This window comes from Balaenoptera musculus, chromosome 13 (assembly GCF_009873245.2).
Source record: "Balaenoptera musculus isolate JJ_BM4_2016_0621 chromosome 13, mBalMus1.pri.v3, whole genome shotgun sequence".
NCBI lineage: Eukaryota > Metazoa > Chordata > Mammalia > Artiodactyla > Balaenopteridae > Balaenoptera > Balaenoptera musculus.
In genome coordinates, this window is record NC_045797.1 from 6,591,947 (window position 1) to 6,619,901 (window position 27,955).

At 52.0% G+C, this 27,955-nt stretch overlaps 1 protein-coding gene across 8 annotated transcripts; it reads left to right on the top strand.

The window, feature by feature from the left end:
- The first annotated feature begins 2,221 nt into the window (after positions 1-2,221).
- CHST10 (carbohydrate sulfotransferase 10) lies at positions 2,222-26,847 on the top strand. 8 transcript variants are annotated; one of them, XM_036873476.1, is made up of 8 exons: positions 2,222-2,412; positions 4,313-4,382; positions 12,727-13,217; positions 13,442-13,573; positions 20,100-20,191; positions 21,764-21,998; positions 24,444-24,549; positions 26,016-26,847. In XM_036873476.1, the coding sequence occupies exons 4-8, from the start codon at positions 13,474-13,476 to the stop codon at positions 26,551-26,553; spliced, it is 1,071 nt and encodes a 356-aa protein (XP_036729371.1). In that variant the 5' UTR covers positions 2,222-2,412; positions 4,313-4,382; positions 12,727-13,217; positions 13,442-13,473; the 3' UTR covers positions 26,554-26,847. The 8 variants fall into 8 exon arrangements, with proteins under 8 accessions (XP_036729371.1, XP_036729370.1, XP_036729372.1 ...); XM_036873475.1 differs by having other exon boundaries at positions 12,766-13,217; XM_036873477.1 differs by having other exon boundaries at positions 12,766-12,922.
- Positions 26,848-27,955: the final 1,108 nt, after the last annotated feature.

Sequence of the window (27,955 nt, forward strand, 5' to 3'; positions counted from 1 at the left end):
CTGTATAGCACAGGGAACTATAATCAATATCTTATAATAATCTGTAATGGGAAAGAATCTGAAAAAGAATATATGTATTCAGGTATACATATATAACTGAATCACTTTGTTGTACACCTGAAACTAACACAAACTGGTAAATTAACTATACTTCAATTTTAAAAATGTTTAAAAAAAATAGTGAAGGGCTTCCCTGGTGGCGCAGTGGTTGAGAGTCTGCCTGCTAATGCAGGGGACACGGGTTCGAGCCCTGGTCTGGGAGGATCCCACATGCCGCGGAGCAACTGGGCCCGTGAGCCACAACTACTGAGCCTGCGCGTCTGGAGCCTGTGCTCCGCAACCAGAGAGGCCATGACAGTGAAAGGCCCACGCACCGCGATGAAGAGTGGCCCCCACTTGCCACAACTAGAGAAAGCCCTTGCACAGAAATGAAGACCCAACACAGCCATAAATAAATAAATTTTAAAATAAAGGCAGAAAAAAGTTTAAAAAAAAAATAGTGAAGACAACTAATGTTCTCGTGTTATTGTGAAAGTGGTTTTGACATCCGCTAAACCACTAAAAGGATCCCCTAAAAGGATCTTGGAGATTTTCAGGGGTCCACAGATCACATTTTGAGAACTGCTATTTTAGAAACTATTCTGCTGGTATAAAGACTGAATACTAATACTTTCCTTAAGTTCATTTATAGAAACAAAAAGAAGAACTAGAATAATTTGGAAAAACCCCAACAAAAATATTCAGCTACCTTAGTCACCAATGTGTAAGCCCCTTGAAAGAACCGTATCTTTTAATATTTGAACAGCATCTTAGGAATGCAATAAATAATAAATAATAATAATGAAAGTAGTTTATGTTTACTGTGATTTTAACTACTGGGGGAGAACTGTGCTATGTACTTCAAATGCATTACCTCCTTTATTCTTTAGTATCAAACTCTGGGGTAAATACTATATAATATCCCTATTTTATAGATGAGGAAATGGGAGCACAGAGAGACAAAAGAACTTGACAGGGTCACGAGCCTTCTGTGGTGGAATAAAGATTTGAACCCACAGGGTCTAATTCCCAGAGCTCGGACTCAAACTCTGCATATTATTCAGTGTCACATCTAAGTTCCAAATTTACTTGTTGTGCCCTTCTCGTGTACGTGTGTCCATTCAAACCCCCAGGGAGAAAGCAAATGTCTCTTGTCAACCATAGTGTCCCCAAGAAAGGGCTTAATAAATATCTGAATGTGTGATCAAAAGACCGAGTAAAGCGCCCTTAAACCGCCTTGCCATCTTTAAGTCATGGTGGTTAGTAACCACGTTAAAAATGAAATTCTGAAATGCTGAGACCCACCGGTATTATATTTAAGTCATTAAAGAGGAAACCAACAGGGTAGACCAAAAAAGGAAAAAAAAGCTGGTTTCTTGAAAGCTTGACAAAAATTATATGTGTTCATGTGCATACGTGTGTGTACACACTTATCTATATTACCCTGTTTGCTAAGTAGATATATATTTAGGTAGTTAACAAACATGTAGGTTAGATCAAAACAAAACTAGTTCACGTTTTCTAGGGCAATAAAACCCCCATCACCGTTGGGACTGACTCCACCCACTCTACCTTGACAAGGGGGTTACGTCCTCCAGACTGTCAGCCAAGGGTGGGTCTGTGGAAAGGGCCCTGTTGAAAGCTCTGTTTTTACCAGGTAGGCTAATTAGGAATGCTGGGAGGTACCCCAAACTCAAGCAATTTTGCCTTTTTCCAAGCTTGGATTTTTTTTTCATTTTTCCAAGTTTGGGGTTTTTTTTCGTTCTCAAACACCCAACCTGTTTCCTGGATGGAGACCTAGTGGGATTAGGTTTGGCCACAAGTCCCTCTGTCATTTCCCGGGATATAATTTGGTGGGTGTTTTTTTTGAGGGGTGTGGGTGGAAGGGAGGCTCAAGGACCCGGTGATCGGGTTCCTGGGGTCCTTTGGCTCCGCCCCCTCCCACCTCCCCTAGGTCCCGGCGGCGCGCACACGCGGGGGATGGTGCGGGGGTGGTGGTGTACGGGCGGCGGGGACGCGCACAGCCGGCAGGCGGCGCGCACGGCGGGGACGGCGGCGGGGACGCGCACAGCCGCACAGGGGCGCGCACGGCGCGGAGGGGCGCTAGGGCCGCGTGGGGCGGCGGCGGCCTCGCCCCCCGAGAGGGCGTCGCGCGCTCGCTTTCCTTCTTCCGGCGCCGCCGCCGCCGCCGCCGCCACATCCCGGGCCGGGCGGGCGGCGGCGCCGAGGCCTCCGGGCGGGCGGGCCTCCAGCGCTCCCCGGACGCCGGGACCCCGCGCGCCTCGCCCCCAGGCCCGCGAGGCCCGAGCCGAGCTTCGCCCCTGGGGCCGCGGAAGGGCCGGAGGACCGCGACAGGCTCCGGCTCCTCGGAGGGTGAGCTCGGGGAAGGGCGGGGGGCGTGGGGGTGAGCGTCACGTACTCCCGGACCCCGACTCCCACAACGCCCCGGGTGGACGGGAAAACGGGGGGGAAAACCGGCTTCTCTTTGCTAGCGACATCCCAGTGTGTTTTGGCGACTTGAGAGCCTCCCTAGTTCGTGGGGTTAAAGAGGAGAACCTTCATCACGTTAATTATGCAATGAGGCGGCGTCCTTGCTGGGGATGCTGTGATCGTGGCATCATTGATATTCGGTGATCCATAGTTCATTTCTTTCATCCTTGCCTGAGAATTTGCATTTGTAATTGGAGGCGGAAAGAGGAAGAAAATGTTCCACTTGGGTGCAGGGAGCAGGCAGACAGAGGAAGAGAGAGGCCAGGGAAGAAGGACCATGTGCAGCTTCCCTAAGTGCCCAATTAAGCACGTCTCTGGCGGGTGGGAGGGGAAAGGATGGTTGGAAATGCGTGTGTCCTGCCAGGTAGGCTCCCGGGTGCCCTCAGCTCAGATTTGGACAAAAGAGAGTCCTGTCAGAAGTTGGAGGTGGAGGCATAAATTTCTGCACTTCTGGCTGGGAAGATGAACCAGATCTTCCAAAAGCTGCCTTGTTATTTTCCACGTCTGCAAAAGGCAGGAAAGGGCCGGGCACTGAGTGCAAAGCAGCGCAGTCAGGTTCTGGTTAGCTGAGCGGGAGGACTGTCATAAAGGGGTGTTTTGTCTCAAACACCCCAAGTCTGGGGCCTTGGGCCATAAAGAGTTGGTTATTGGTCAGTTTTCACTGCCAGAGTGAGAAATGTCTCAGGTATTCTTAAAACCAGGCAGCTCCGTTTAGCTCCAGGCTTATTCACTCTTTTCATTGACTGGGTTAAGAGGAAGAGACACGAAGAGGGAAATGGTCTTCTCTCTTTTTTCCCATTATAATTAGGGTAAAGTCCATCTTGGGTCCAAATGGGAATTTCAAGATGGAAAGAAAAATCTTTCCATCTTTGCTTTTGACCCTCAAGGATAGAGTCTCCAAGAAATACCTAAGAGAAAAATTCTCTCCTTCCCTGGAATGGAAACTGGAGTTCTTGAAAAACTGAACAAAGAAAGGGAAGAATTAGTTACTATCCTGGGCAATTTGCAATTATATTCAGATCATTTTTCAAATACTTGAGGTTATACAGTAGAATAGAAACGGGAGAGAGAGGTGAATGCAGGACCTGAGAGATCCTAGAAGCCAAGAGAGTGTTTTGTCCTGATACAGGTCTGGAAGAATCTGCATCTTAATCTTTCCATCTTTGTAACATGAAATTGCTTTTCTTTTTAATATTGAGTTCATAAGAGTAAAGGGAAGCATAGCTAGACTGCTCCAAGCATCCCAGACAGCTCGGGCTCTATTGTGTTTTAAATGAGTTGGATGTTTATTTTGCCAGGTAACTCTATTAAATCTGTGATCTCTCTAATTCCATGAGTTTGGCTTGTTTCCAGTTATTCATTCACGATATGACATTTGGCTAGAATTTACCAGGGTGTTAAAGCTTGAAGAAATACAAAACCCAGTGAACATCTTGCATTGAAAGATTTGATATCTTATACAGGAATCCTTTACCCAATATCAAACATATAAAGCAGGTATAATAGGATCTGATTATTTTTGCTCCAAAAAAATTTCATTTTTTCATACTAAGTTACAGGGAAGAATCTTTTAAATGGCTAGCCCTTTTGGTACGTTTAGAATATTTATTCATCTGCCAAGCCATCCAAAGATAACCCCCCTCTGTAAGAGACCTGGTGTGCGAAATATACTTGAAAAATCAAAGTGGTTAACTGTTTCCCAAGTATAAAGCAAGTTGTGTTCAGTAACTTGATCTCATAACCTTTAATGGTGCTTATTTGTTTTTTCAATCGTCCCGTACAGAGACAGGAGGAGCCAGGAACCTCCAAGGCAAAGCAGATACTGCAAGGAAATGTGGACCAGGCCTGAGAAGGTACGGAAGGGAGGTTGTGGACACCTCACTAGTTATCTGAGATCCATGTCACATAGCATTCTCCTTTCTTGCTCATATGGAGATTTCCAGAAGCTTAAACTCGTCAATAGGAGTATGTACACGGATTCTTAGAAATGTTTTCTTAACCATGATCATGATAGGAGCACCCGCTTAGGCAGGCGGTTAGGTGAGCTGGGTACCTGCCGAGTGCAGTGCCTGGCTTGCAGCGACCCCCGAAGACGTGTTTGCTGTTCGTCACGATCACTCCTGAGAATCTGTCTTCACCTCCAGTTCATTCCCCAGCTGGCCAGAGTGAGGAGTGGCTTTCCATTCTGGTCACTAAAGGATGAGCAGTCATTCTGAGGTGGTCAATTGTAATGACGACGGCCAAGTAGACAAAGGAAATTTCTGAACTTAGATTGAGAGAAACCCTTACTATGAATTTAAAGCTCACAGTGATTGTAATAAGACTTTATATATTTTATAAAGTCATACGCGGCATTTTATTTTCTTAAGTGGTGATTTAATAGTTTTGTTGATTAGGGAACACATTTTAGTTCAAAATCGAAAGGGCTGGTGGTGGAGGGTCCCCGCTGCTCCAGCCTCAGCTGTCTCTTGTTTCCCATCTCCCTGCCTGTCCTCCCAGGGTTACCGGGTCCTTGTGCATGACCAGATTCTTTTCGTGAAGTTTCCTTTGGTGTCTGGATAGGTTTTGAATGAATGTTTTAAAAACTGAACGCTGGGCAGGTGATCCTTTCCCTGGGGTACATGGGTGATGGAGGGCGGGGGTCCAGGAGTTTCCAACTCAGTAAAGGGCCCCTGACAAGGCTCTTCATCTGGGCCACTCCCCCGCCGTCCTGCTCACTCTGCGCGGGAGATGCCAGCCTCCTTGCTGCTTTGGGGATTCTGGGACCAAGCTCTTTGCCAGGTGCCGCGTGATGAGTCCCCTCCCTCTGTTTGAGCATCTTCTCAACATTGTCTCCTCCGAGGTGCCCCTGCCTCCCTTACCCTCCTGTGTTATTAACCGTGTCACTTAGCGCCTGCCTGGTGTGATCCTAGGCGTTAATGGCTCTATCTGTTTATGGCCTGTCTGCCTCTATTAGAAGCAAGCACCATGAGAGCAGGGCGGGTAGGTTGGTGTATCCCCGGAGCCAGGAACAGCTCCTGGCTCAGGATAAGCCCTTGGTAAATATGGCTGAATGGATGAATGACATTTGGGGAAAAGCTGTTTTTTGGTTTTTTAAATCTCCTCTCCTTTCTCTGTCTAGTTGTCTGTCCCTCTGTCTCCTTCACATTCAAGGAGTTGAATGGAGGTTAACTCCTCGGTTACCATTACCGATGTCCGCAGGGCCCCTCGTTTTGTTTACTTGTGAATGCCTTTTTAATTCCCTTTCCTCAGTCTCATTTCCTCTCGTCCACCCACATAAGAAATCACTGGAAAGGTCATCCTTTTCTTTCTTTGTGTTTCTGTAGAACGTGTATTTTTGGTTTCAGTGCCTGCGTTTTTAATTTACGTAAACGGCACTGTGTCATATATCTCATTCTATTTTTGCTGTATTTCCTTTGCACCACGGTTGTGAGATTTATCTGTGTGGTTGTGTGCACACTAGACCACGTCTAGGCCAATTGCTTTTAAAAAATTTTTAACTCTGTTTGAAACAGTTAAATGGGCTTATTTGCCACAGGAGGCGTGAATGTGCACAGTAAAAGGAGAACTAGGAGAAAAACAAGTGGAACTAGGCAGGTGGGAGTCAAACTCTTCTGCACAAATTCAGAAGGATTGTGCTCTTGGGTAACAACTCGAACACGGGCAGCTGAGCAAAACGGATGCTTTCAAAAAGCATCTTTTTGAAAGCGCAAGGGAGGCCGAATTTGCACCAAAAGTTGGTAATAGTACCAGAGTCACTGTTAGTCATTACAAACATGTCAAATGTGTGCTGTCTTCCTTACAGTTTAGAGAGAGAGAAGCAGCTTAGGATTTCTTGCATGGTTAGTGGTCTTCCTGCATACCTGACCCTGCTTTCCCCATATGTCCATCAGTTCTTTAACCACCGCTTCTGCCTTGTGGGTTTTCAAAGAGCCAACCTTCTGGCTTAGTTTCAGAGCCTGACGTCTTGACAGGTGCAAATCCCACGTAACGATCAGGAGTAGGGAAGCTCTGCAAACCGCCAGGGTGCACGCTCAGGTTCACCCCTGTTAGCTGCAAGAGGCACGCTGGGAGTTGTCTTGGCTCCTTGAACAAAGGAGAGTTAATTACAGAAAATGTCAGGCTCTTTAAAGGCTGTTTGTCACCTGGCTGCAGGGAGAGCAGTGGCCCTTCCAGAGCCGAGGAGGGAGGACCGTGGGTGTCAGGCCCCAGACTCTCTGCAGACGGAAACAGTGAGCCTCAAGGCTGTCGCCCGTGGACGGGAGGCAGACCCGTGGGGAATGTGCTCAAGGAAGCACTGCAGATGGCAGATGGCGGGCAGGCCGGGAGGCGCTGGGGCTACAGGAATTTGGAATGACTTTCTTTTTGTTGAAAAAAAAAATGGGGCAAATTTTCCTGAGCTTTCCAAGGTCAGCCCAAAATTCTACAGGGGCTGGTTACCTATAGATGGGAGGGCTGGAAAGGAGAGTAAATGGGAACAGTGATGGAGGTCTTTATTCTAATCAGGCCTCTTGAAGCTGTTTATTCAGAGCACATGTAATTCAGATCCTCAGTAGACAGTCTCAGTTGACAGACACCCTTTTGCTATGGGTTTTCCTTCTCATACTGTAAAGAGGTGGTGGGAAGACAGCTGTTACGCTAAAAGGCCTAGAATCTGCATTTTACCGAGTTTCCCAGGGGGCAGCGGGGGCAGTAAAAGCTGAGGAGGCCTGGGGGCTGGACCAGCAGCTCAGCCTGGCCGCTCACTGGCATCCTGAGCAGAGCTTTTCAAACTCGCCCAGATTCAGCCTCACAGGTTTGCCTAGATCCTCCTCCACAGGTTTGCATTGTCTCTGCTCAGGTGTTCTTGGGGCCCAGGGTGTTGCTGTAGTTTTCAGAAGCTCCCCAGGTGGTTCCGATACACAGCCAGGACTGGGAGCCACTGCCCTAAACCTAAGGTCGGACCCCTTAGCCGTTGATCGCAGAGCAGAAACGCTGCCTGGCCAAGTGGACACACCCCTCCGTAGGATTCGTCAGAGCCTAGCCCGTCAGGTACTGTGGCTCCTACTGCTTCATTGGCTGGTTTTCAGAGACCTAGAGGGTGATGTGATGGGGAGCGTTTAGCCCCTCTGCTTGGGCCCGATCGGAACACCACCTGCGGCCTGTGGAAGTGACCCTGGGGCTGGGGTGCGGCTGAGCAGATCGCTGTGCTTGACACCTCTGACTCTGCTGCCAGAGAAGTAGTTTCAAGATGTAAGTCAGATCACCGTACCCCATCCCCGCTCGCCCCCAAGGCGACCGCTCCCCAGGGCCCAGCCTTGTCTGACCACGTCTGCCAGGGCTCCTCCCTGGCCGAGCTCGGGAAGCTTGTCCCTGCGCCTGGGCCCCCGTTTGTGCTGCTCTGCAGCCCGGTGCCTGGGTCTCCGCCCCTCACCCCGTAGGTCTCTGTGCCGCCCCTGCCCTCCCTCTGCCAGGTCGCGGCCCTTGTGCTTTCCTCTCACGGCACCGCGTCCTCTGCCTCATCTCACGTCTTAGGTAGAGTCTTTGGTGGCTGTGGGTCCCCCCGGTAGCCTGCCAGCTCCACAAGGACAAGGAGCGTGTGTGTGTGCGTGTTGGGGGGTGGGTTGGGACTTGGTGCTGTGTCCCTGCGCCTGTTTTGTGGGATGAATGAGGACACCTTTTCGTGATGAGCTTGGTAGATGATCGTTTCTCGGTTATTGTGTCCTTCGAAATATATGCAGGTGCACGTCTCCTCGTGTGTGTGTGTGTGTGTGTGTGTGTGTGTGTGTGTGTGTATGTGTGTATGTGTGTCGGATGTCGCAAGCGTAGAGATAGTGGCCCTGAGGGGTGGGGCTTGTGGAGGGGGCCCGGGCTTCAGTCTCACTGGTTCTGGTCAGCATGGGACTTGGAGAGCAAGTCCTGGTTCGTCTAAATTTTTAACCAGCTTTTACCTTGACAGCTTCTTCACTTGAGTCTGTGTATGATTTGTGAATTTTCTCATTATAGACCACGAGAAAAAATTAAGCGCTTAAAAACGGCCCATCTCTCCACCCGGCCGTACCACCGCATGTGCCCCCCTGAAAAGCATAATAAATAATGCAGTGTTTCCTCGCAGCCCGGGGGAAACTCGCCTCCCCTCTCCCCAGTCTGCCCTGCCTTCATCTGGGCTGGGACGACCAGCCTCCCAAACCCCTGCTGCTTCTATGAGAGGAGCCGTATTTGATGTAGTGAAAGTGTCATCACCCAGATGGAGGGTATCTGGGGCGGGAGGGGAGCAGGGCCAGGCAGGGGCTCCAGCTCATTTGTAACCCTTTATTTCCTTTAAAGACTCAAGTACGTACAGCAGAACTATTAGAACTTAGCATCTGAAAACAAGTATTTGTTATATTATTCTATGTTTTAAATATTAAATCATTTTAAAAACTGAATTAAAAACTAACTAGTGAAGACAGAGATGTATTTCCTAAACACTCAGATACATATTGCCTGTATTCACCACATTCTTTCCTGGCTGGAAAAGTATTTACCATCCTTTGCCCCATTTTACAAAGTGGTAAGGAAACTGCTGTTGGTGGTAGTCAGGTAGGAAAAAAATTAAACAGCAGATATAAAAACACCTGGGTCCGCATATGTAGGTGGTATTTTCTGTATTTTATTGGTTTTTATTATAAAATGGATATATGCTTATTACAATAATGTTTTTAAAATACAGAATTGTACGAAGTAAAAAATGACTCCACTTATCCTCTCAAGATTTTATTCTGTGCATCACACATATGTATGTGTGTTTGCGTGTATATATAATCACATACATTCACATGTATATATATGTAATTCTTTTTAACTAATAGGATCATACATTCGATTCTGCAACTTGCCCTTTTTTGTTTACTGATGTATCTTGATACTTTGGAGCTATGTAATTGGCTTACCGCCTTTCAGCATTGTTTTATCTGAAATTTAGAAAAAAATTTTTTTGGACTGCAGCATTATTTCTTTATCCCCTGGTCAGTAGATTGTAGACATAGAACAGTAGTTGTATGTCTATTCAAATGCATGTGAGCGCATGACTTATAAAATACAATTTTATTTTCAAGTAATAGTGAGGTCCTAGTAGCTTTGGGTTGTTTTCTAGTCTCAGTTAACGCATGTTAAATATATAAGCACTCACGTGGAGACTGGAGAAATACTTTGAGGTTGAACGGGGGCCTCATACTTTAGAGAGTTTGGACCCTGGGGTGGAGAGTTGGGCCAGGTGTCTTCTAAAGCACCTGCCAGCTCTCCTAAGTCTTCCCGGTAGTTTCTTGGTTGATGTCGTCATCCAGCAATAGCGAAGGTCACCTTGCGGTGCGCTGGGCACTGTGCTGGCCGGGGTGCTCCAGCACGAGCTCACATGCCACCAGGGGAAGCAGAAGATTCAGGCTGTGGTGGGTGCCGGGAAGGAAGTGAAACTAGGTGAGGACGGAGGGCAAATCAGGGTGGCCAGCAGGGAGGGCTGAGCCTGCATGTGCCATGCAGCGGGGGGGAGCAGGCCCTGCCTGGCCTTTACAGGGGCCCAGTGGTTAGTTGGTTGGTTGGTTGGTTTGGCTGCACCGCACGGCTTGTGGGATCTTAGTTCCTTGACCAGGGATTGAACCCGGACCCTGGCAGTGAAAGCACCGAGTCCTAACCATTGGACCGCCAGGGAATTCCCTCTGGGGCCCAGCGGCTGGGAGAGCGCTCCACCCACTCCCCACCCCCTGCTACCCGAGCGCAGGCCCCCGCAGTGACCACCACAGGCTGTGTGGCCTGGGCGGGGACCGCAGCGGGGCACCGGGGTCATGGGCAGGCCTGAGTCTGGTCCGCACTCTAAGCGCTGGCCGTATACTCTGCTTCCCAAGAGCTTTTGGCAGGGGCTGGGGTTTACGCACGCGGAGCTTCCCCGATCTGCAGCCCCATCACAATCCCCACGTGTCCTGGGCACCGTCCCTGCGCGGCCCAGGCGGGCTGTGAAGAGGGTGAGAGGCGGGTGGGTGCCTTGCAGACGCCCCCCTCTCCTGACCCCGATGCCGTGGCCGGGCTTGGAAGGGGAGAGGGCTCTCTGGATGTTTTAGTGCAGTAGGAGTTTAGCAGAAGTCACTTTAGAAGTGGAACGTTTTGGAAATAAAATTGCCGTCTGGAAGAAGAGCCGGGCTGATACATTGTACGTTGCAGCCGAGGTGCTTTGGCAGCCTCTGTCTCACAGGGGCCTCCAACACACTGGTGGGTATGCAGGCAGCTGTCCTGTCCTAATCTAGTAGGGGGCCCAGAGCGCTCTTCTGTGACTAACCCCCAGACACCAACACGGAGAAGAAGGGACCAAATCCTGCCCCCGCCTCATCCCTGCTGCCCGGTGAAAGTAGCTGTTGCTTCTGACTTTAAATGAAAACCCAGGGTTAGGAAGGCAGGCGGAGCTTCACGACAGCGCAGGTCTCACTTTCCAAGCAGCCCAGAGGTAGAAATCCTGCCCCTAAGCCACCTGGCTTCCCGGAGGGCAGATGGTGGGAGCCGCATTTTCATGTCGGGCTGTTTATTCTTTGTCTTCCTACCTTTATCTGGAGGTGAACCAGCTCGGTGGGTGGACTCAAATTAGATCCCTTTAGAAGACTAGCTCGCATTGGAAAGATCGGATCCTTAAATCACAGAACCTCCCAAGCGCAGTGCCGAGCGCTGGCCTGATGCCTGGGTGGCGCCCAGGGGCGGGAAGCCCAGAGGTCGGCTGGTTGAGCCAGGAGGGAAAGCTGAGTGCCAGTGCCCAGGGCTCTGCCCTGCAGGGTAAGGTGTCTGTGTGAGGGGGGCAGCCCCCAGTGACTCCCCTGTGTCTGTGCTCACTCTGCCACAGCACAGTGTGAATCACCAGCCCCGGGCCACGCAGCACCAGGGCCTCTTCCTTAGCCTCAATCTTCCCAAGAACTGGTGCACAGACACAGATGCCTCTGGGCACGCTGTGTACCACCCACCTGGTGCTTGTCCGCTTTCTCTTTACCCGCTCCCCAGCCCACACTGGTCCCTCCCCCTCTGTTAGAAAAGGCTTGAAGCCGGGCTTCCTCAGTGACCGGTGGGGATGGACCCCGCCAAGTGTCCCCATCTCGGAGGACCCAGCTCAGCGGACTCAGCCCTGAGGGGCCCTGTGCCCTCTGGGCCGTCTGTGCCTCCCTTGTCTCTAGAAGAGAAAAGCTATTAGCCTGGGCTGAGGGTCTGGCCTTTCTTTTCTTCTCTTCTTGGGCAGTTCACACTGTTAGGTGAATTTCTAGGTATGTGTCAGTTAAATAGGAAGGTCACCAATTTCTGTTTATAGAGGGTCTGCTCCAGGCCAGGTGGTCCTTTTGGTGCAGTCTCTCATTTAATCCTCGTGACCATCCTGGAGGGAGGAGGGTCTTGTCTCAGGGACGGAAAGCCACAGCTTAGGGTAAGTGACGCTGAGTCCCAGAGCTAGCGAGCGGTGGGGCACTCCTGGGCTCCGCTTTGTGCCACGTGGCCCCAGACGAGGCGTGGCAGAAGGGGACAGGGAGACTGCAGAGACAGGCCAGCTGCTTCAGGCAGTTAGAGGGGGAGCGGTGTTCCCCTCATTGGGTAGTGTTGCCAGATAAAATGCAGGACACCCAGGTAAACTGGGAATTCAGAGAAACAGCAGATAGCTTTTTAAAGTATAAATGTGTCCCACGCAGTACTGGGGGACATAGTTATACTAAGTACTAAAAAATGATTTGCTTACCTGAAATTCGAACTTCACGGGGCACCCCGTGTTTTCATGTGTTTAATGTGGCAGCCCTACCAGGGGACCCCGGGAAACATGGTGCACCTGCCGCGCGGAGACCTGAGAATGCAGGTGCAGGTGTGGGCTGGGCCGCGGGGGGAGCTCCCCGTCGCAGGCCGGAGAACCCCTTGCGGGAGGGAATGCAGGTCGCAGTGAGGGCCTCAGAGGCAAGGATCTGGCGTTGAGGCAGGAGGAAGGCCGACGCCGGGGCCCTCGTGAGTCCTGCCCGCCAGGTGCACGCAGGCTCCGAAACTGTCTGCCGTCAGCGCATGTGCAACAGACCAGCTCCCTGCTGCCCGGGGTGCGGGGGGGATGGACGGGCCGGACAGCCGGCGGACACCAACCCAGCCCAGCATGGCCTCTCTCTCCAAGTGGCTTGGTTTGGCTTCAGGAAGCCCCGTGTTAAAGGTGACACGAAGCACTTTTTTGTCTCTCTTGCAAAGAATCGAGTGCGACTTCCGGTTCTTCTGTGTCCCCTGCAGCAGAGTGTAACCGTGTGACCCGCTGAGGACCCAGGTGCCCCACGTCACTCCCAGACAGCGACAGCCTGAGAAACGCCCACCCCCGAGGTTCCGCGCCCACTCCCGAGGTTCCGCGCAGGCTCTGGCCGGCAAGTGGGCGGAGCCGGGACGCTCCGGGGTTCGTTTCTCGGGTTTCACAGATTCTCTACAGCTCAGTGGGTGCGGCCGCAGCTTGTCAGCGAGTCAGGATTTTAAACCCAGCCTGCCTGGAATCGCCTCAGGATGGCGTCTGCCCTCTGAGGATTACCCAAAGGTCCGGCCCGCGGCAGGCCCCTCCTGCCCCGGCTTCCAGGCCCTGGCAGGTGCAGATGCCAGGGACACAGTAGCCTGGGCCAGAAAGAGTCAACAGGCACCTCTGCAGAAGTGAAGTCTTATCACGTGTTCCAAGCCCAAATAGAAATGGCTCCTTTCCGGTAAAGTGTTTTAAATTTTATTTAATTATCAACTTGATAAGTTGCTATTAATTAAAAATATGATGTTAAGTTAAGTAATAAGTCAAAACACCCTCGGTATCAATAGAAAAATTTTCAGAAATATTTGTATTGAGGCTATTAACTGAAACTGCCCATTCTTTTATTACCTTCTGTTTAATTGATTTATTTGTAAGCAGCAGGGCCATTTTGCTTGTGTTTTCCAGGAAGAATCACTGAATGGCTGACATTTGACAACATGCACCACCAGTGGCTTCTGTTGGCCACATGCTTTTGGGTGATTTTCATGTTCATGGTGGCCAGCAAGTTCATCACGCTGACCTTTAAGGACCCTGATGGTAGGTACACCTCCTCATGGAGTGGATTTTGGCGAATTCAGACCTTGCTGTGGTACTGTTCCTGGGTACCTGCTCGGATGAGTGGTGACGCAGAATCAAGTGACTCTGACCCAGAAGGGACTTGGAGGTCATGGCGTCCAAATCCTTGATGTTGCAGAGGTTCGGGAGAGGAGGTGGATGGGGATGAAGGGGTCTTTCCCCTCACAGTCTGTGGGTTTGGGGACCAGCCCTGCTTGGTGTCGTTGAGAGATGCTGCCTGTGTGCCCGGTGATGCTGCCTGCTGGTGGCCACGTGTTTGAAGGTCACCTCCAGCGCCCCGGAAGGAAGGTGGTCTAAATATATGTGTGTTGGGTTGTCCTCGAGGATTTTTTTTAACTCCCCTTGACCTGATGTAGGCGTTCAGATGAGGACATATTAAGAGCACGCAACCCAGCCTCAGAAGAGCTGCGTCTAGTTCGTGCCCTTGCCCTTTGCTCACCAGGGCCTTAGTATTTTTTCTGTGGAACGGGCGTGCTCCCTGCTCTGACAGCTCCAAGCCCGACCTGGGCACCGTGAGGCCCTGTGAGTGACCTGTGAGGTGCTGGGCACGAGTGAGGAGCTGCGGGGACCGTCATCTTGAACCTTGAGGCCACTCCTTCAGGGGCAGCATGAGGCAAGGCGCACGGGAGATGCTGAAAAGGCTCGTGAGTGGCCTTAGTGTGGCCTGGCACCGCCATCCTGATAGGGAGGAAGCGCACAGCATCTTTATCCTGCACGAGGCTTGGCATGTCCACCTGCAGGCGGTGGCCCTTGAGGAAGGGAAGTAGAAAAGGATCACACCAGTCGTTTTGGTGATTTACGCCCAGGGGCTGCACAGCCCGTGCCGTTTGTGTGGCCAGCGGGCTCCGGGCCCTGCTCGTCCTGGAGAGCCCCCGGGGGTGTCCTCGGCTGTGCTGAGGCTGCCCAGTGCCCCACACCCGCTGCTTCCATCCTCCCTGTAGAGGGGCAAGGTTGGAAGGCAGATCTGCAGGCAGAAGAGGGAGGCGCTAAAATCAGCCCCCAGGGTGGTTGTCAGCGCCGCAGTTTCAGGTCAGTAACGTTATCGGGGCCCAGCTGGCTGTCATCTCAATCCTACCCTCATCTTCCAGGAGCCCGAGAGGCTTTCACAGCCCGGGGAGGGTGGAGTCACAGCTGCAGGCATCTGGGGTGGCCAAGAGCATCACGGGGTGTCACGGCTAATCATGGTCACACGGGGGCCAGGGCCGCTGTCAGGACAGCACAGGCCAAGTCTGGGAAGGTTGTTGGAATTTGGGCTGAGGATCTCAGCCCAGCCGTTTGCTGCTGGGCTGCTCCCCACAACAGCTAATGTCACCGATAGTGGAGACCCCTTGTCAAGAGTCAGAGCAGTGGTTCTCGTCCCCAGGGCACTTTATAATCCCGTGGGGACTGTGTGTACCTCCTGCTGCCCAGGCCCAGCAGAGACCAGGGGGCAGAATCTCTAGGCGGGGGGCCCAGGTGAGGACCACCAATGGGAACATGGCTGGGAAACTGCACAAGAAACAAAGCTGCAGAGAACATGAAATGGTGTCACTAAGTCTACACATTTCACTCGTGATTCCTTTAATGTCACCTCCTGGTAAGGGAGGCACTTGAAAGGCAAGCCATGAGGTTGAATTGTTTGTGGTTTATTTTATTGAAAAATGAGGAGTGTATGTAATATATTTTATATTCCACACAAAATAATTAAATAAGACGTGTGCCTCTGAGTTTGTATATGATCTGGCAGTAGGGCCTCTGAAGAGCACCTCGCGTCTCAGGGGCATCTGATAAACGAGGTGTCGCTGCTGTGATGGGGCAGGTTTTATGCTGAGCGTTTGCAGAAAAGTGTAGAAGCTTGAGAAGTTTCGGGGAAGGGGAGCAGAAAGTGAATGGGTGGAAGGTGACCCTGCAGAGAAGGCTGAGAGGCCTTAGGGTGTTAAAATCTGCAGAGAGGGTCTGCTGCTGCCCTGGGGGCTCTCACCAGGGTCTCACCAGTGGCTCCAGCCCCATGAGGCGCGTGGTGGTCCTCGTGCCCTTGGGCGTCCCGCGTAGTTGCTGGGGTCCGTGCATGGGAGCACCGTGGCGGGCCGCTCCTGGAGGGAACGTGAGAGCCAGAGCTCACCGGCCAGCTCCCCTTTCCCCCTCGGGCAGCACGGAGGAGCCGGTCTTCAGCGGGGATGCAGTCAGCCCTGCGTCATGCTGTGGACTGAGAGTGAGGACCCTACCCCTAACCCCTAACCCCTAACCCCTAACCCCAAACCCTAACCCTAACTCTTTGTTGTTGGGCTCAAACATAACCCAGCCTTTCTCGACCACACAGATCTTATCTAATTGTCCCCAAGTCCCTGGCTGCGATCATGAAGGTGGGTGTCTGCTGGCTGGGTTCGGGTGCAGGAAGCGAGCTCACATGTATGGCGTCTTGCTGGTCTGGGTGACTGAGCAGGGAGCGGCCCCCCCAGAAGTTCAGGCCTCAGCCCCCTGGAGCACTGTGGCTCAGGCTTCGGGTCCCCTCTGTCTTGAGAGGCAGCTCACCCCCGCAGTGGATCTCGGGCTCCTACGGGAAACCTAGGGAGGTTGGTCAATGTGTGGCCATGAGAGATTTCCTCATGTGTTGGAATCTATTTTACTCGCGTTCAGTGTTTTTGCTTTGGAATCAGAAGCCCACTGTGAACTGCCATCACAAGGAAGTAACTAGCACACAGTGGTGTCCCGTGCGGGGAAGTTCCATCCCTGTAAACGGGCGGCACATCCATGGCCTCAGTGTTCAGGGAGCTGGGTGCCCGCAGTGTCCACGGGCAGCTCCTTCCAGCGCTGTCCCCTGGGAAGTGGGCTCTGTTCCAGCAGCCAGTTCTCACCTACCTGTTCTTAGTGAGTTCCCTACCACCCAGTGGGTAGGAAGAGCACATTTGTCTTGAGCTGCTGTTTAAAGCCGTGCGTGCGTGCGTGTGTGTGTGTGTGTGTGTGTGTGTGTGAGAGAGAGAGAGAGAGAGTGATGGTCTCTCTTCGGCTCAGCAGTGAAGCCACAGTGAATCCTTCTTTAACAGATTTCAGTGTCGTTTTGAACTAGACTTTGTCATAGGGAAATAAATCCCATTCAGTGGTGGGAATTTGATGGCATGGTGTGTTGAGACTTGAACTCAGAATTGACATCCATGTGAATCTGGTGTGTTTGCGTAGACACTGATTTTCTTCCTAATCTTGTGCTTCAGCTCAGCTGCCAGCCGCTTAAGGTCAAAACCTGTGACGCGATGTCTGCACGCCCCCTGCCCAGCGTGTGATGCAGTGGTGACCCTGGGCAGCTGGACACACAGGTCAGGGAGCTGAGGGGATGCAAGCCTGTCTAGAAAAACAAGGCAGTACTGCACGTGGCAAATTTAAAGACATTTTGTAAAACAAATACAATGATGTCTATAAGGAAAGCAGCTCATATGTTATGAAGACAGCTGATGGTACCTACTGAGCAGAATCCTTGGGCCTGAAGCTGGCGTCTCGCCCCTGGGGGTCAGGGTGGGGTAGGGATCTGCTCTTTGATCACAGTGGTGACAGCGGCACCCGCTGAAAATACATGGTTGTCAGCAAAGCAGTGGAAAAGCAAAACCAAACCTAAGGTGTGCTATCAGTTTTATTTGAATCTAGTTGAATTGGGTTCGAGGGGAGTTGGGGAGCAAATACCAGGATGTTCAAGGTAAAAAAAAAAGAAGAAAAAGTTAAAACTTGGCGGACGAATGGCCAGCACGTGTGGCTGGAAGGTGAGCTGCCCCACAGCTCCCAGAGCCCGTTCTGGATGCTTCCGAGTGTGTGGAATAGGTGCTTTTCAGAAATTCACTGTTAAGTCAGTTGTTTAGAATTCAGGCTGCGTTGTCCATCTAAAATGTCATTAAGGAAGCTTAGGTTTCTGGGAACCCGTGCAGCCTGTGGAAGTGCTGCGCATCGCCGTGCTGGTCAGGGATGTTGGCACCTGAGGTGACCAGACAGGAGTGGGAGGTGCCATTTCCCTGAGCACGCTGGCGCTCGAAGGTGAGGCGGAGGAGGAGGAGAAGGTTGGACGCTGGCCTCTTGGCCCTCGGGGTGCATTCCGGAGCCTTGGGGCCAGGGGCACTGCTGCCCCGTCTGTCTTCACACGGTGCATGGTGCCTCCCGTCCTCACGGCAGGTGCAGAGCAGCTCCTGTGCGCACCTGTGGTTAGGGCTGCATTTCAACTCAAACACAGGAAAAAGGAAAAAAGATTTCCGTGGGATTCACAGAGGTGTGCGGCCGAGATTTCTACTGGAGTCGGAGAGCTCAGAGGCATGAGAGATGGGTTATTATTATTATTATTATTTTAATTAATTAATTTTTTTGGCTGTGTTGGGTCTTCGTTTTTCTGTGCGAGGGCTTTCTCTAGTTGCGGCAAGCGGGGGCCCCTCTTCATCGCGGTGCGCGGGCCTTTCACTATCGCAGCCTCTCTTGTTGCGGAGCACAGGCTCCAGACGCGCAGGCTCAGTAGTTGTGGCTCACGGGCCTAGTTGCTCCGCAGCATGTGGGATCTTCCCAGACCAGGGCTCGAACCCGTGTCCCCTGCGTTAGCAGGCAGATTCTCAACCACTGCGCCACCGGGGAAGCCGGTTATTATTATTGATGGGGCTCTGGGAGGATGGGTTTCTCCCCTCTGCACTGGGAGGACGTCAGGGTAGGGCTCGTTCGTGGCGGGGCTGGCTGGGGAGCGCGGGTGTTTAACAGCCAGACTGAAGGCGGGGAGGTTGCAGTGGAGCCTGCGAAGTGTAGGTAGTAATGACCCCAGAGGAGTTGGTTTTGATGTTTCTAACAAAGTGAAATGTGCCTCTGCTTGTGCTTTTTTATGCTGATTTCTGTGCTTTGCTTTGATAACTACTTTTTTATTCAAATTATGTTTCTAGGCTGTGCAATATTTTGAGAGCAGTGTTTCTTTGATTGTAGAGATCTGACAGTTATCTTCAAATTCTGCCCGAAGGTTTTCCCCCAAATCAGTTTGTTGTAAATGATTACTCTGGTCTAGCGTTTTGTAAGACTCCTCTAGTCTAATTTCAGTTCCCATAAATTTCAAAAATAATGTGTAAGCACTAACTTGACTGCTGACTTGGCTTTTTTTTCCCTAATTAAACTTTTAATTTTGAGATCGTTGTAGAGTCATGTGCAGTTGTACATAAGAGAGTCCGATGTACCCTTTACTCTTTTGCCCCAGTGTAACACGTTGCAAAACCACAGTGCAGAGTCACAAGAAGGGTATTGACAAGGATGCAGTCACGATGCACAACATCTCCATCACCACCAGGATCCCTGCAGTTGCCCTTCTGTAGCCACGCCCACCTCCCTCTCCCCATCCCCCATCCCCCACCCCTGCCCCCTCCCCCCTTGACAACCACTAATCTGTTCTCCTCTCCATCATTTTGTCCTTTCAAGCATGTTATACATGGTATATGACCTTTGGGGATTGGCCTTTTAAATTCAACATGGTCACCTGGAGATGCATCCAATTTATTGTGTGTATCAATAGTTTGTTCCTTTTTAGTGCTGAGCAGTATTCCATGGTACAGATGTACCAGTGTTTGATTAACCATTCACCTGTTGAAGGATAGCTGAGTTGTTTCAGTTTGGGGCTATCATAAATAAAACTGATGTGAACATTCGTGTATAGGTTTTTGTGACATAATTTTTCATTTCTCTGGGGTAAATGCCCAGGAATGCAATTGCTGGGTCATATTGTAGTTGAATGCTTAATTTTTGAAGAAACTGCTTCTTCTAGAGTCTCTGAGAGCTGCTGTACCATTTTATATTCCCACCAACCATGTATTAGTGATTCCTTTTTCTGCATCCTCACTAGCATTTGGAGTTTTCACTGGTTTTTGTTTTAGGCATTTTGATAGGTGTGCAGTGGTATCTCACTGTGGTCTTAATTTGCATTTGCCTGATGACTAATGACGTTGAACATCTTCTCATATGTTCCTTTTCCACCTCTAGATCCTCTTTGGTGAAATGTCTGTTCCTGTTTCGCTCATTTTCTAATGGGATTGTTTACGTTTTTTTTTTTTACTGTTGAGATTTAAGAGCTCTTTACATATTCTAGATATGCCAGTCCTTGGTCAGACGTGTGGTTTGCAGATAGTTTCTCCCAATCTGTAGCTTGTCTTTTCATCCTCGTCATAGGGTCTTTTAAGGTTTTAAATTTTGATGAGATTCAGTTTATCAGTTTTTCCAAAGATTTACTCCTATGCTCTTTAAGACGTTTTATAGTTTTTTGTTTCACATTTAAGTGCTAATCTCGAATAAAGGGTGAGGTTTAGGGAAAGGCTCCTTCTTTGTCTGGAGGCATCCAGTTGCTCGGATACCATTTGTTGAAAAGATGCTCCCCCACCGCATTGCTTTTGCGCCTTGTCAGCTATCACTTGGGTGTGTTTGTGCGGGTCTCTTCCTGGGGCCTCTGGGCTGTGGCACTGATCGGAGTGTCTGCCCCTCCACGGGGAAGACGTTTTAACCTCTCTATGTCTCCTAGCCTACAGCGCCAAGCAGGAGTTTCTGTTCCTGACCACTGCGCCCGACGCGGGGAGGTCGCTGAGAGAGACGCACTTCCCTGAGGAGCTGAAGGTGGGCACAGCCAGGCCGCGGCGCTGACGCCTCTGCCCATTCTTCCCTGGCGTCTCCCTCTCACCTGCTCACCCCTCCGGCCCCAGCGGGTCCCCCATCACGGGGAACAGCCTCCCCTCCCTCCCTGCCCTCATCAGCTGGTTTCCACTTACTGTCGTGCTCGGCTTTAGAGTCGCTGCTTCTGCACCTTTCCGCGTGTTTTTAGTGTCTGGCCGGGGGAGTCACGGTCGGTGGGCCTTGCGCATCGTGGGTGCTCTGGAGTGTTGACTGTGTTGAGTTCCCGCCCAGCCGAGAATGAGCTTTGTGATGGGTGGATTGGGGATGTTGGGCGAGTCGGGAGGAAACCGGGGGAAAAGATCTCTGCCCCCGAGTCCTGGGAATCCTGGAACTTGAGAGTTAACGGGGCAGTGAGTCCAGCCTCCGGGCGGTGTGGATGAGAGCACTGAGGTAGGAAAAAGGCTGATCATCCAGGGTCACGGGGGAGTTAGCAGCAGAGCCCAGGGCCGCTGACCTTCACCCCGTGCTCACCTTCCTTGACACTCTGACTCCAATTTCTCCCCAGGCTCCTTTTGCACGTAAATTCCTAATCGTTCCCCAGCCAAGGTGAGGGGCGCACTCCTGAGACCCCCTTCTCCCCCCGCTGACCCCTGTGCCGGGTCTGGATGGAAGGTTCAGGTTGCCCTCGTGCAGGAAGAAATGAGGTGAGGAGAGCCAGCTCTAAAGATGTTTATCAGCCCAGAATTAAACTCAGAGAAGGGACAGTCCTGCCCGTGAGCTGCACGTAAGGTCAACAGAAAGAATCCAGCAAAGTCTAGACAGCACACACCTGGGTTTCTGACATCACAGCCTTCACCCCACAGTTCACGTGGATCTTCTCACCTGGTCTCGTGACTCCTTAGAGCAGAACCAGTGCTGATGGGCTCCCTCACCGGCTCACAGCAGCTAAACCACTGGTACCACTGACCTGACTGCCAGGCAGAGCCCCTCTCCGCACCTGCAGCCGCATGTCAGAGAAACATAATTGTGTGCTCAGCCCTGAGGAAGTGGAATCATGGTTCCTGCCTTTTTAAAACCCATACTGAATGACCTAAGGTGTTTTCTTAAATGAATAAACCAGATACACCAATGTACCAGGTTATCTTCAAAACGGCCACCGTCTGTGTAGACAGCTGTTTCTTAGGTACAGTCCACATTCTTACACTCAGGTTACATGGAGGGAGAGAGCGAGGCGGCAGAAGCTGGCCTTCCCTGAAATCGCTGAATGGAGGATATCCTGCCGTTGCCAGGAAATCATGGGCCATTGTGCCATCAGCACAGCGGCAGGCAGACAGCCCAGCCGCCCCGCGGTTTGTCCGAGCTGAGGATGAGGAGACAGGGTCAGCCGTCTCTGGCTGCACTGTGGTCCAGCGCATCCACGTAGCCTGAACCCCGGGCCGCCGCGGTGACTCATGCCCTCCGTCCTGCTGCTTCTGTGGGGACAGCCCCCAGGCTCCGGCCTCCGTGAGTTAATGCCCGGCACGCCCAGTGCTGCTAATGAAGCCCTTGTGCCCGTTTTGTCTCCACTCCCTGCAGCTGACCGGGAAGGTGCTGCCGGGAGGGCGGCTCGTTCAACCCTTGGTCTATACGCAGCGGCTAGAGCTCGTCAGAAACGTGTGCAGGGAGGACACCCTGAGGAACCTCTCACACACCGCCGTCTCCAGGTTTGTCCTCGACCGGATATTCGTCTGTGACAAGCACAAGATCCTCTTCTGCCAGACCCCCAAAGTGGGCAACACCCAGTGGAAGAAAGTGCTGATCGTGCTGAACGGTGCGTGCAGCGCCCGGCAGGGTCCGTCCTCGCGGGACCTCAGGGTCTGCAGGGGGGGTGGCCGGGGCCAGGGCGGGGGAGTCGGGGGGAGGGCGGCCGAGAGAGGAGCCCAGGGAGAGCCGGTGACTCACAGGCAGCGGGCTGGCATTTTTCCCGTTCGTGTCCACGTTAGAAGTTGGCGGGGTTCACCCAGGTGCTCCGCACCCACGGTCAGGGCCTCCTGGCTCCCCTGTCTCTGCCTGCCTGGTTGGTCCCGTTGCTTCTCTTCAGTCCCTGCATTGATTCTTACGAGTCACCCACTCTGTCCTGGGAGGTCAGGGCTCCACACTCACTGGGCCGTCCAGCAGCTGTCCTCACAGCTGCCCTCCTGTGCCGAGAAGGACCCACACCCAGACACTGGTGGGTCTGGGGGCCTCCCCACCTGCAGTCGTCCCCGTCTTACACAGAGCATCCATATGCGGAGGTTTAATCCGCCTGCTTCAGGAAATGTGGTGTTTACTCGGGAACAAATTAGGTCATTGGAAAGCGCCCTCATGCACCACAGGCTTTGATTCCTCACCACTCTTTTCAGACACTGTGTTTGTTTAAACTCCGATTACCCTGAATTGACCCAAGATAATTATGGGCTCTGTCTTAAATTCAGCTTCAAAAGAAACATAGTTCCAATAGACAGCTGTGTGACTCCTGGATCAGGAATCAGACCTCGGAGCCCCATGGGACATGGCCCTGGGCTCTCCGTCCCCCAGCCCCCCAGGCCTGCTGCTGCTCTCAGAGGTGGTGTCAGGGTTGGCTGTCATTTGGCCTCTTCGCTGGTTCGTTGGGGAAGAAAAGGGAGACACCCGCCTCATCTTCTGGTTATAATCAATGCACTTCTTGAGTAATCAGACAGTATGTTGGATTTTTGACATCGGAGAATGAGCTTACAAATCAGATTTAAAACAACAAATGTACAAAAGTCTTACAGATTTGCTACCACTGTATGACGCATCAGACTTTGAAGAAGAAGAACCCGTTGATGAGGGCAGGATAGAAACGGGAGCGGTTCGCCAGGCCGTATGATAGGAAAAGGACAGTCCCGGGGCTGCCTTCAGCTGTCCTTAGATGCACCTGCATGGCGACAGGTACCAGAGCAGGTCCAGGTGCAGATCCACAGAGCTGGCTCTTCTGTTGGCCCCTTGAGAACAGATGTGCATCTTGCTTGTTTTATAGCCATCCATCCACTGTACTTAGCACAGGGTTCTGGGTCGGGGCTTAAATATTCTGTGGAGGCTGTGATCACTGCTTAGATGGCCCAACAGAGATCCTTCCCTGCCAGACTCTGAGTTTAACATGGCAGGGTTAACACAAAGATGCACATGAAGGGTTGCAGCGGCTTGGGTAGCACCCCAGCATAATGATGCTTTATTTCCATTTGTCTAAGTTGAGGAAAGAGTGAAGCACCTGCCCAACCCTCCAACCCTAGGATGGGCCCCCCAGGTTCCACTCTGCAGCCTGGACCAGGAGCTGTGGCTCTCGGTCCTGCCCTGCCTTCTCCTCAGACACTCCTTGTCCTCCTCTGAGCCGTGCTTCAAATACATCACATCATTCCCACAGCATCAGCCTGACTTGTCCAGCACCAAACATCTTGGCCACTGCCAGTCTGGGATGCTGTGAGGTTACCTAGGAACCTCTTAGGCCCGGGCGATGTCACGCTGGGAGTGATGGGCCCGAGCCGGGGCTGCGGGCGTGAATCAGCAGTGTGTTGTTGTTTTGGTTTTTTTAATTAATTTTTATTGGAGTATAGTTGCTTTACAATGTTGTGTTGGTTTCTACTGTAAAGCAAAATGAATTAGCTGTACGTATACATGTATCCCCTCTTTTTTGGATTTCCTTCCCATGTAGGTCACCACAGAGCACTGAGTACAGTTCCCTGTGCTATACAGCAGGTTCTCACTAGTTATCTATTTTATACGTAGTATCAATAGTGTCTGTATGTCAATCCCAATCTCCCAGTTCATCCCACCCACCCCCGCTTTCCCCCTTGGTGTCCATACATTTGATCTCTACCTCTGTGTCTTTATTTCTGCTAGCTGTGGGTTTCATGGTCCCACTTCTCTGGCAGTTTCCCCCAGTTCCAGAGCAGAGTCAGCACTGCAGGTTTCGGGCATTCTGCTTGCAGGCACTGATCTTTCTTTTGTGGCAGATTGAACCCGATTTAGGTGCTCGTTGCTGTAGCCGTTGCTCCCTCCCTCTCCCTCCTCCTAACTCGTCTGTTCCCTCCAGATGGCCTGTGGATCACCAGAAGCTTTTCTTCACTCTCATCCTGCCTGCAGAAGCAGCTGAAATTCAAAGACCTAAACGTGGATACTGGGATGGCCCGTGGGGAACGCGGGCCCGGGCTTCGAGACGGGCATCTGTCTTTAAAGGCAGCATCCCCAACACGCCCTCTCCCTGTTTGCCTCCCAGGAGCCTTTCCTTCCATCGAAGAGATCCCTGAAAGCGTGGTGCACGACCACGAGAAGAACGGCCTCCCGCGTCTCTCTTCCTTCAGCGATGCAGAAATTCAGAAGCGGTAGGAGCAGGGGCGGGGGATGCCGGTAAAACCCCCCGGGCTCGGCTCTGTGCTTGGCGTGTTTCCCAGATGGCTCCAAGAGCTACTGGTTTGTGTTGGTGAGAGGCAGCCGGGCATACGCCCAGCGTTCAGCGCATTTAAATTCACGTCTTTGTGAGAACTTCTGAATGTCTTCTCCACCCTAACCTTCATGCAGGCCATTAAAATGAAGGTTGCGTAACTGTCTTATAGAAATGAGTGGTCGTTTTTGTTCTGCTCTGATTTTGTTAAGTTTTATGGAGTTCTTACTGAATATGACCTTCATTTCATAAGAAAGGGATTTAGGTTGCAGGGAAACCCCACTTCATTTTTCATTTTCTCCCAAGGTGTTAACGCCTGCCTTCGCGGCAGCTGCCCCCGGGGGGTGGCAGGGTCGGCTGGACCTGGCAGAGGTGGAGAGAGACAGGCCTCACCAACCACAGCAAGAAGGGAGACTGGCATCGGGAAAATTCCTTAGCTGATTGGACAGTTGTCTTGGCAGCTGTGACATGGCCCCATAGATCGAGGTTTAAAAGGAACAGGTACATAATACGCTAGTCAGTGTCAGGGCACCGAATGATCTTTGACCTCCCTTGCTTTTCAGCTACTTGATTTTCATTGCTTCCGGCGTTGGTTACTCACTCTTGCCAACGTGTACAGCCTTAGAAGGCAGGTGTCAAGTGCCAGGTCAGAGACCCTCCCGGGGGAGGGCGGTCCTGTCACCCCCCTCAGCAGCGATCCTGCGGGGCTTTGTGAGAGTAGACGCGCTGAGACCTGCAGCGCTGAGAGGGTCTGTGGCCTGGGTGAGCGCACGGAATCACAGCAGTGTCGTTGTCGCTCTGTCACTGTCGGTACAGGCCCTTCATGGGGGTGCCCCTGCGCCGCCACCCCCCCACTGGCAGCTCCCCCAGACCCCCTTCCGCCAGCTGGAGCCTGGAGCCTCACTCTGCCTTTCCTCTTCCCCCCCTACTCTGCCCCCCATTTTCCTTCCCCTGGAAATTTTGAATTGAGTTTTTAAAGATGTACCCTTAGAGTCATTCTCAACCCTCAGCTGTTCCTAACTCAGTCAGGGTTCCTGCCCTTAACGGTTTTCTGCACAGGAACAAAACTTTTAAACATTCCTGAAGTTTCAAACTACTCAAGTGAAACAAAACATGGGTTAAATAGATGTCTTCACAGCAGCCCCGAGGGTGATGAGTACTGTGGTCTTGGACAGTTAAGGTCTCTGAGCCTCCATTTCCTCACCTGTAAAATGGGTTCATAACAGGATCTGCTTCCAAGGGTGGCTGTGCGGATTAAGTAAGAGCCACATGCAGTGCACTTGGCACAGGGCTCAGCCTGGTGGCTGCCACTGCTCCAGCCATCACGCTTCACTCTTCCTCACAACCCACAGCCAGCACCACCAGCAGCATCAGGTTAACTTCTTCATCTTCATTTTTTTCCCTTAGCTTGAAGACATACTTCAAGTTTTTTATCGTAAGAGATCCCTTCGAGAGACTGATTTCTGCGTTTAAGGATAAGTTTGTTCACAACCCCCGCTTTGAGCCTTGGTACAGGCACGAGATTGCCCCTGGCATCATCAGGAAGTACAGGAGGAACCGAACGGAGACCAGGGGCATCCAGTTTGAGGACTTCGTGCGCTACCTGGGTGATCCGAACCATAGGTGGCTGGACCTTCAGTTTGGGGACCACATCATCCACTGGGTGACATACGTGGAACTGTGCGCACCCTGCGAGATCAAGTACAGCGTCATCGGTCACCACGAGACCCTGGAGGACGACGCCCCGTACATCTTGAAAGAGGCTGGCATAGACCACCTGGTGTCTTACCCCACCATCCCCCCGGGCATCACCGCGTATAACAGAACCAAAGTCGAGCACTACTTTCTGGGCATCAGCAAACGAGACATCCGGCGCCTCTATGCACGGTTTGAAGGGGACTTTAAACTCTTTGGGTATCAGAAGCCAGATTTTTTGCTAAACTAATGTGTAGGACTGTGAGTTCAAGTATCTTTGTTAGACCAGAGGCTAACCAGGTGGAGATCTGGGCACAGAAATGACACTTTGCTCTGTCACGCTCCCCCTGAACACTCCTCAGTTCCCGTGGACCTGGGTGTGCCTTGGCCAGTGAAGCTGGACTCTGACCGTTATGACCTAGTTTGGACAGAAGGTGCCCGGCGGGCCCTGCCCCCCTCCCCCCCCCCAGCCCCAGTGCCATCAGGCCTTTGCTCTCCTCAGAGGGGAAAGAGACTAAACATTTGCAGTCGCACAGACGGGAGGACAAATCATACAGCCTCGAGTCACCTCCCTCGGTTGTCAGACGCCTGCAGCTCCCCCAGACGGTGGGGCGGTCCTGCCTGTCCCCAGGGGATTGTAGACATGGCACCCAGCGCTTTCAGGAGAGATGGAAGAGCCAGTGGTCTGCACACATCCCAGGGGCCGAGATAGGGTCAAATCTGAGTAATTACACCTCTGGGTTTCACCTTGGCGCCACTATAATCACAGAGGCAGACCCTTCTTTCCATGACTGTTTTGTTCTGAGAAGTTCAGGGGTGACTCGAGTGCACTCTCAAGTAGTCCATCTCTTCAGAATACATGCCTGTATGCTGCTGGGCCAGACTTCCAGACCTCTGCCTGCCAAGTGATTATCTCACTCAGCCCAAGAGATCCAATTTTGGAAAGTGAGGGGAGTGTACATTTTTCCCACCTGAGGAAGGGAACATCTCTGGGGACCTTAAAGGGAGCCTGGGAAGAGGCAGAGCTGGCCGGGTGCTGGAGCTCAGGCTGCCCTGGACTTGGGCACGTCGGCCCTGATGACTGTCTGCCTCTTGTCTCTGATGGTCCCGTGTGGATGGGCACGGGGGTGGGGGTGCCCGTGGGCATGGGGGGGGTCTCCACCTGTCTCCCCCAAGGCCAGGCCCTCCTGGGGGCCAAAGGCAAGCACAGGCAACATGCCAGTATTGCCCAATCAGTGCAGCTTACACATTTCAGTCTCCTTGCGTCTCAGCAAAATGCGCACCACTGGACCCATTTCTGATGATGCCGTCATCCTGGACTGTAAGTTGGATAATCAAGTTCACCAGCAATAAAATCCTGGGCCGAGGCAGCCCCAGTAACGCACCTTCCAGGCGCTGAGGAGCAGCCCACGGCTACCATTTCAGATGCCGTCCGACAGCGAGGCCCCTCGAGATACGGGAGAGTTTCCCCGTGAAAAGTCCCAAGTGCTCAGGCTGCACAGCGCCCAGGAGCCTGGCTTTTCCTCCGGGCAGCCTCCGCCGTCCCTTTCTCAGTGTGGCTTCCTGAGTTTGTAAATGTGAAAGTAACATGAAATTAAAAAAAAAAAAAAACAACACGTGCCAACCTGACGTGGGCCGCGGTTCCAGGGCAG

Excerpts from the sequence above, each read along its gene's own strand:
- CHST10 (XM_036873476.1), top strand. The coding sequence starts at position 13,474 with ATGCACCACCAGTGGCTTCTGTTGGCCACATGCTTTTGGGTGATTTTC. Across the intron at positions 20,192-21,763 it reads ACTTCCCTGAGGAGCTGAAG|CTGACCGGGAAGGTGCTGCC; the intron begins GTGGGCACAGCC and ends CACTCCCTGCAG. Across the intron at positions 24,550-26,015 it reads GATGCAGAAATTCAGAAGCG|CTTGAAGACATACTTCAAGT; the intron begins GTAGGAGCAGGG and ends TTTTTCCCTTAG.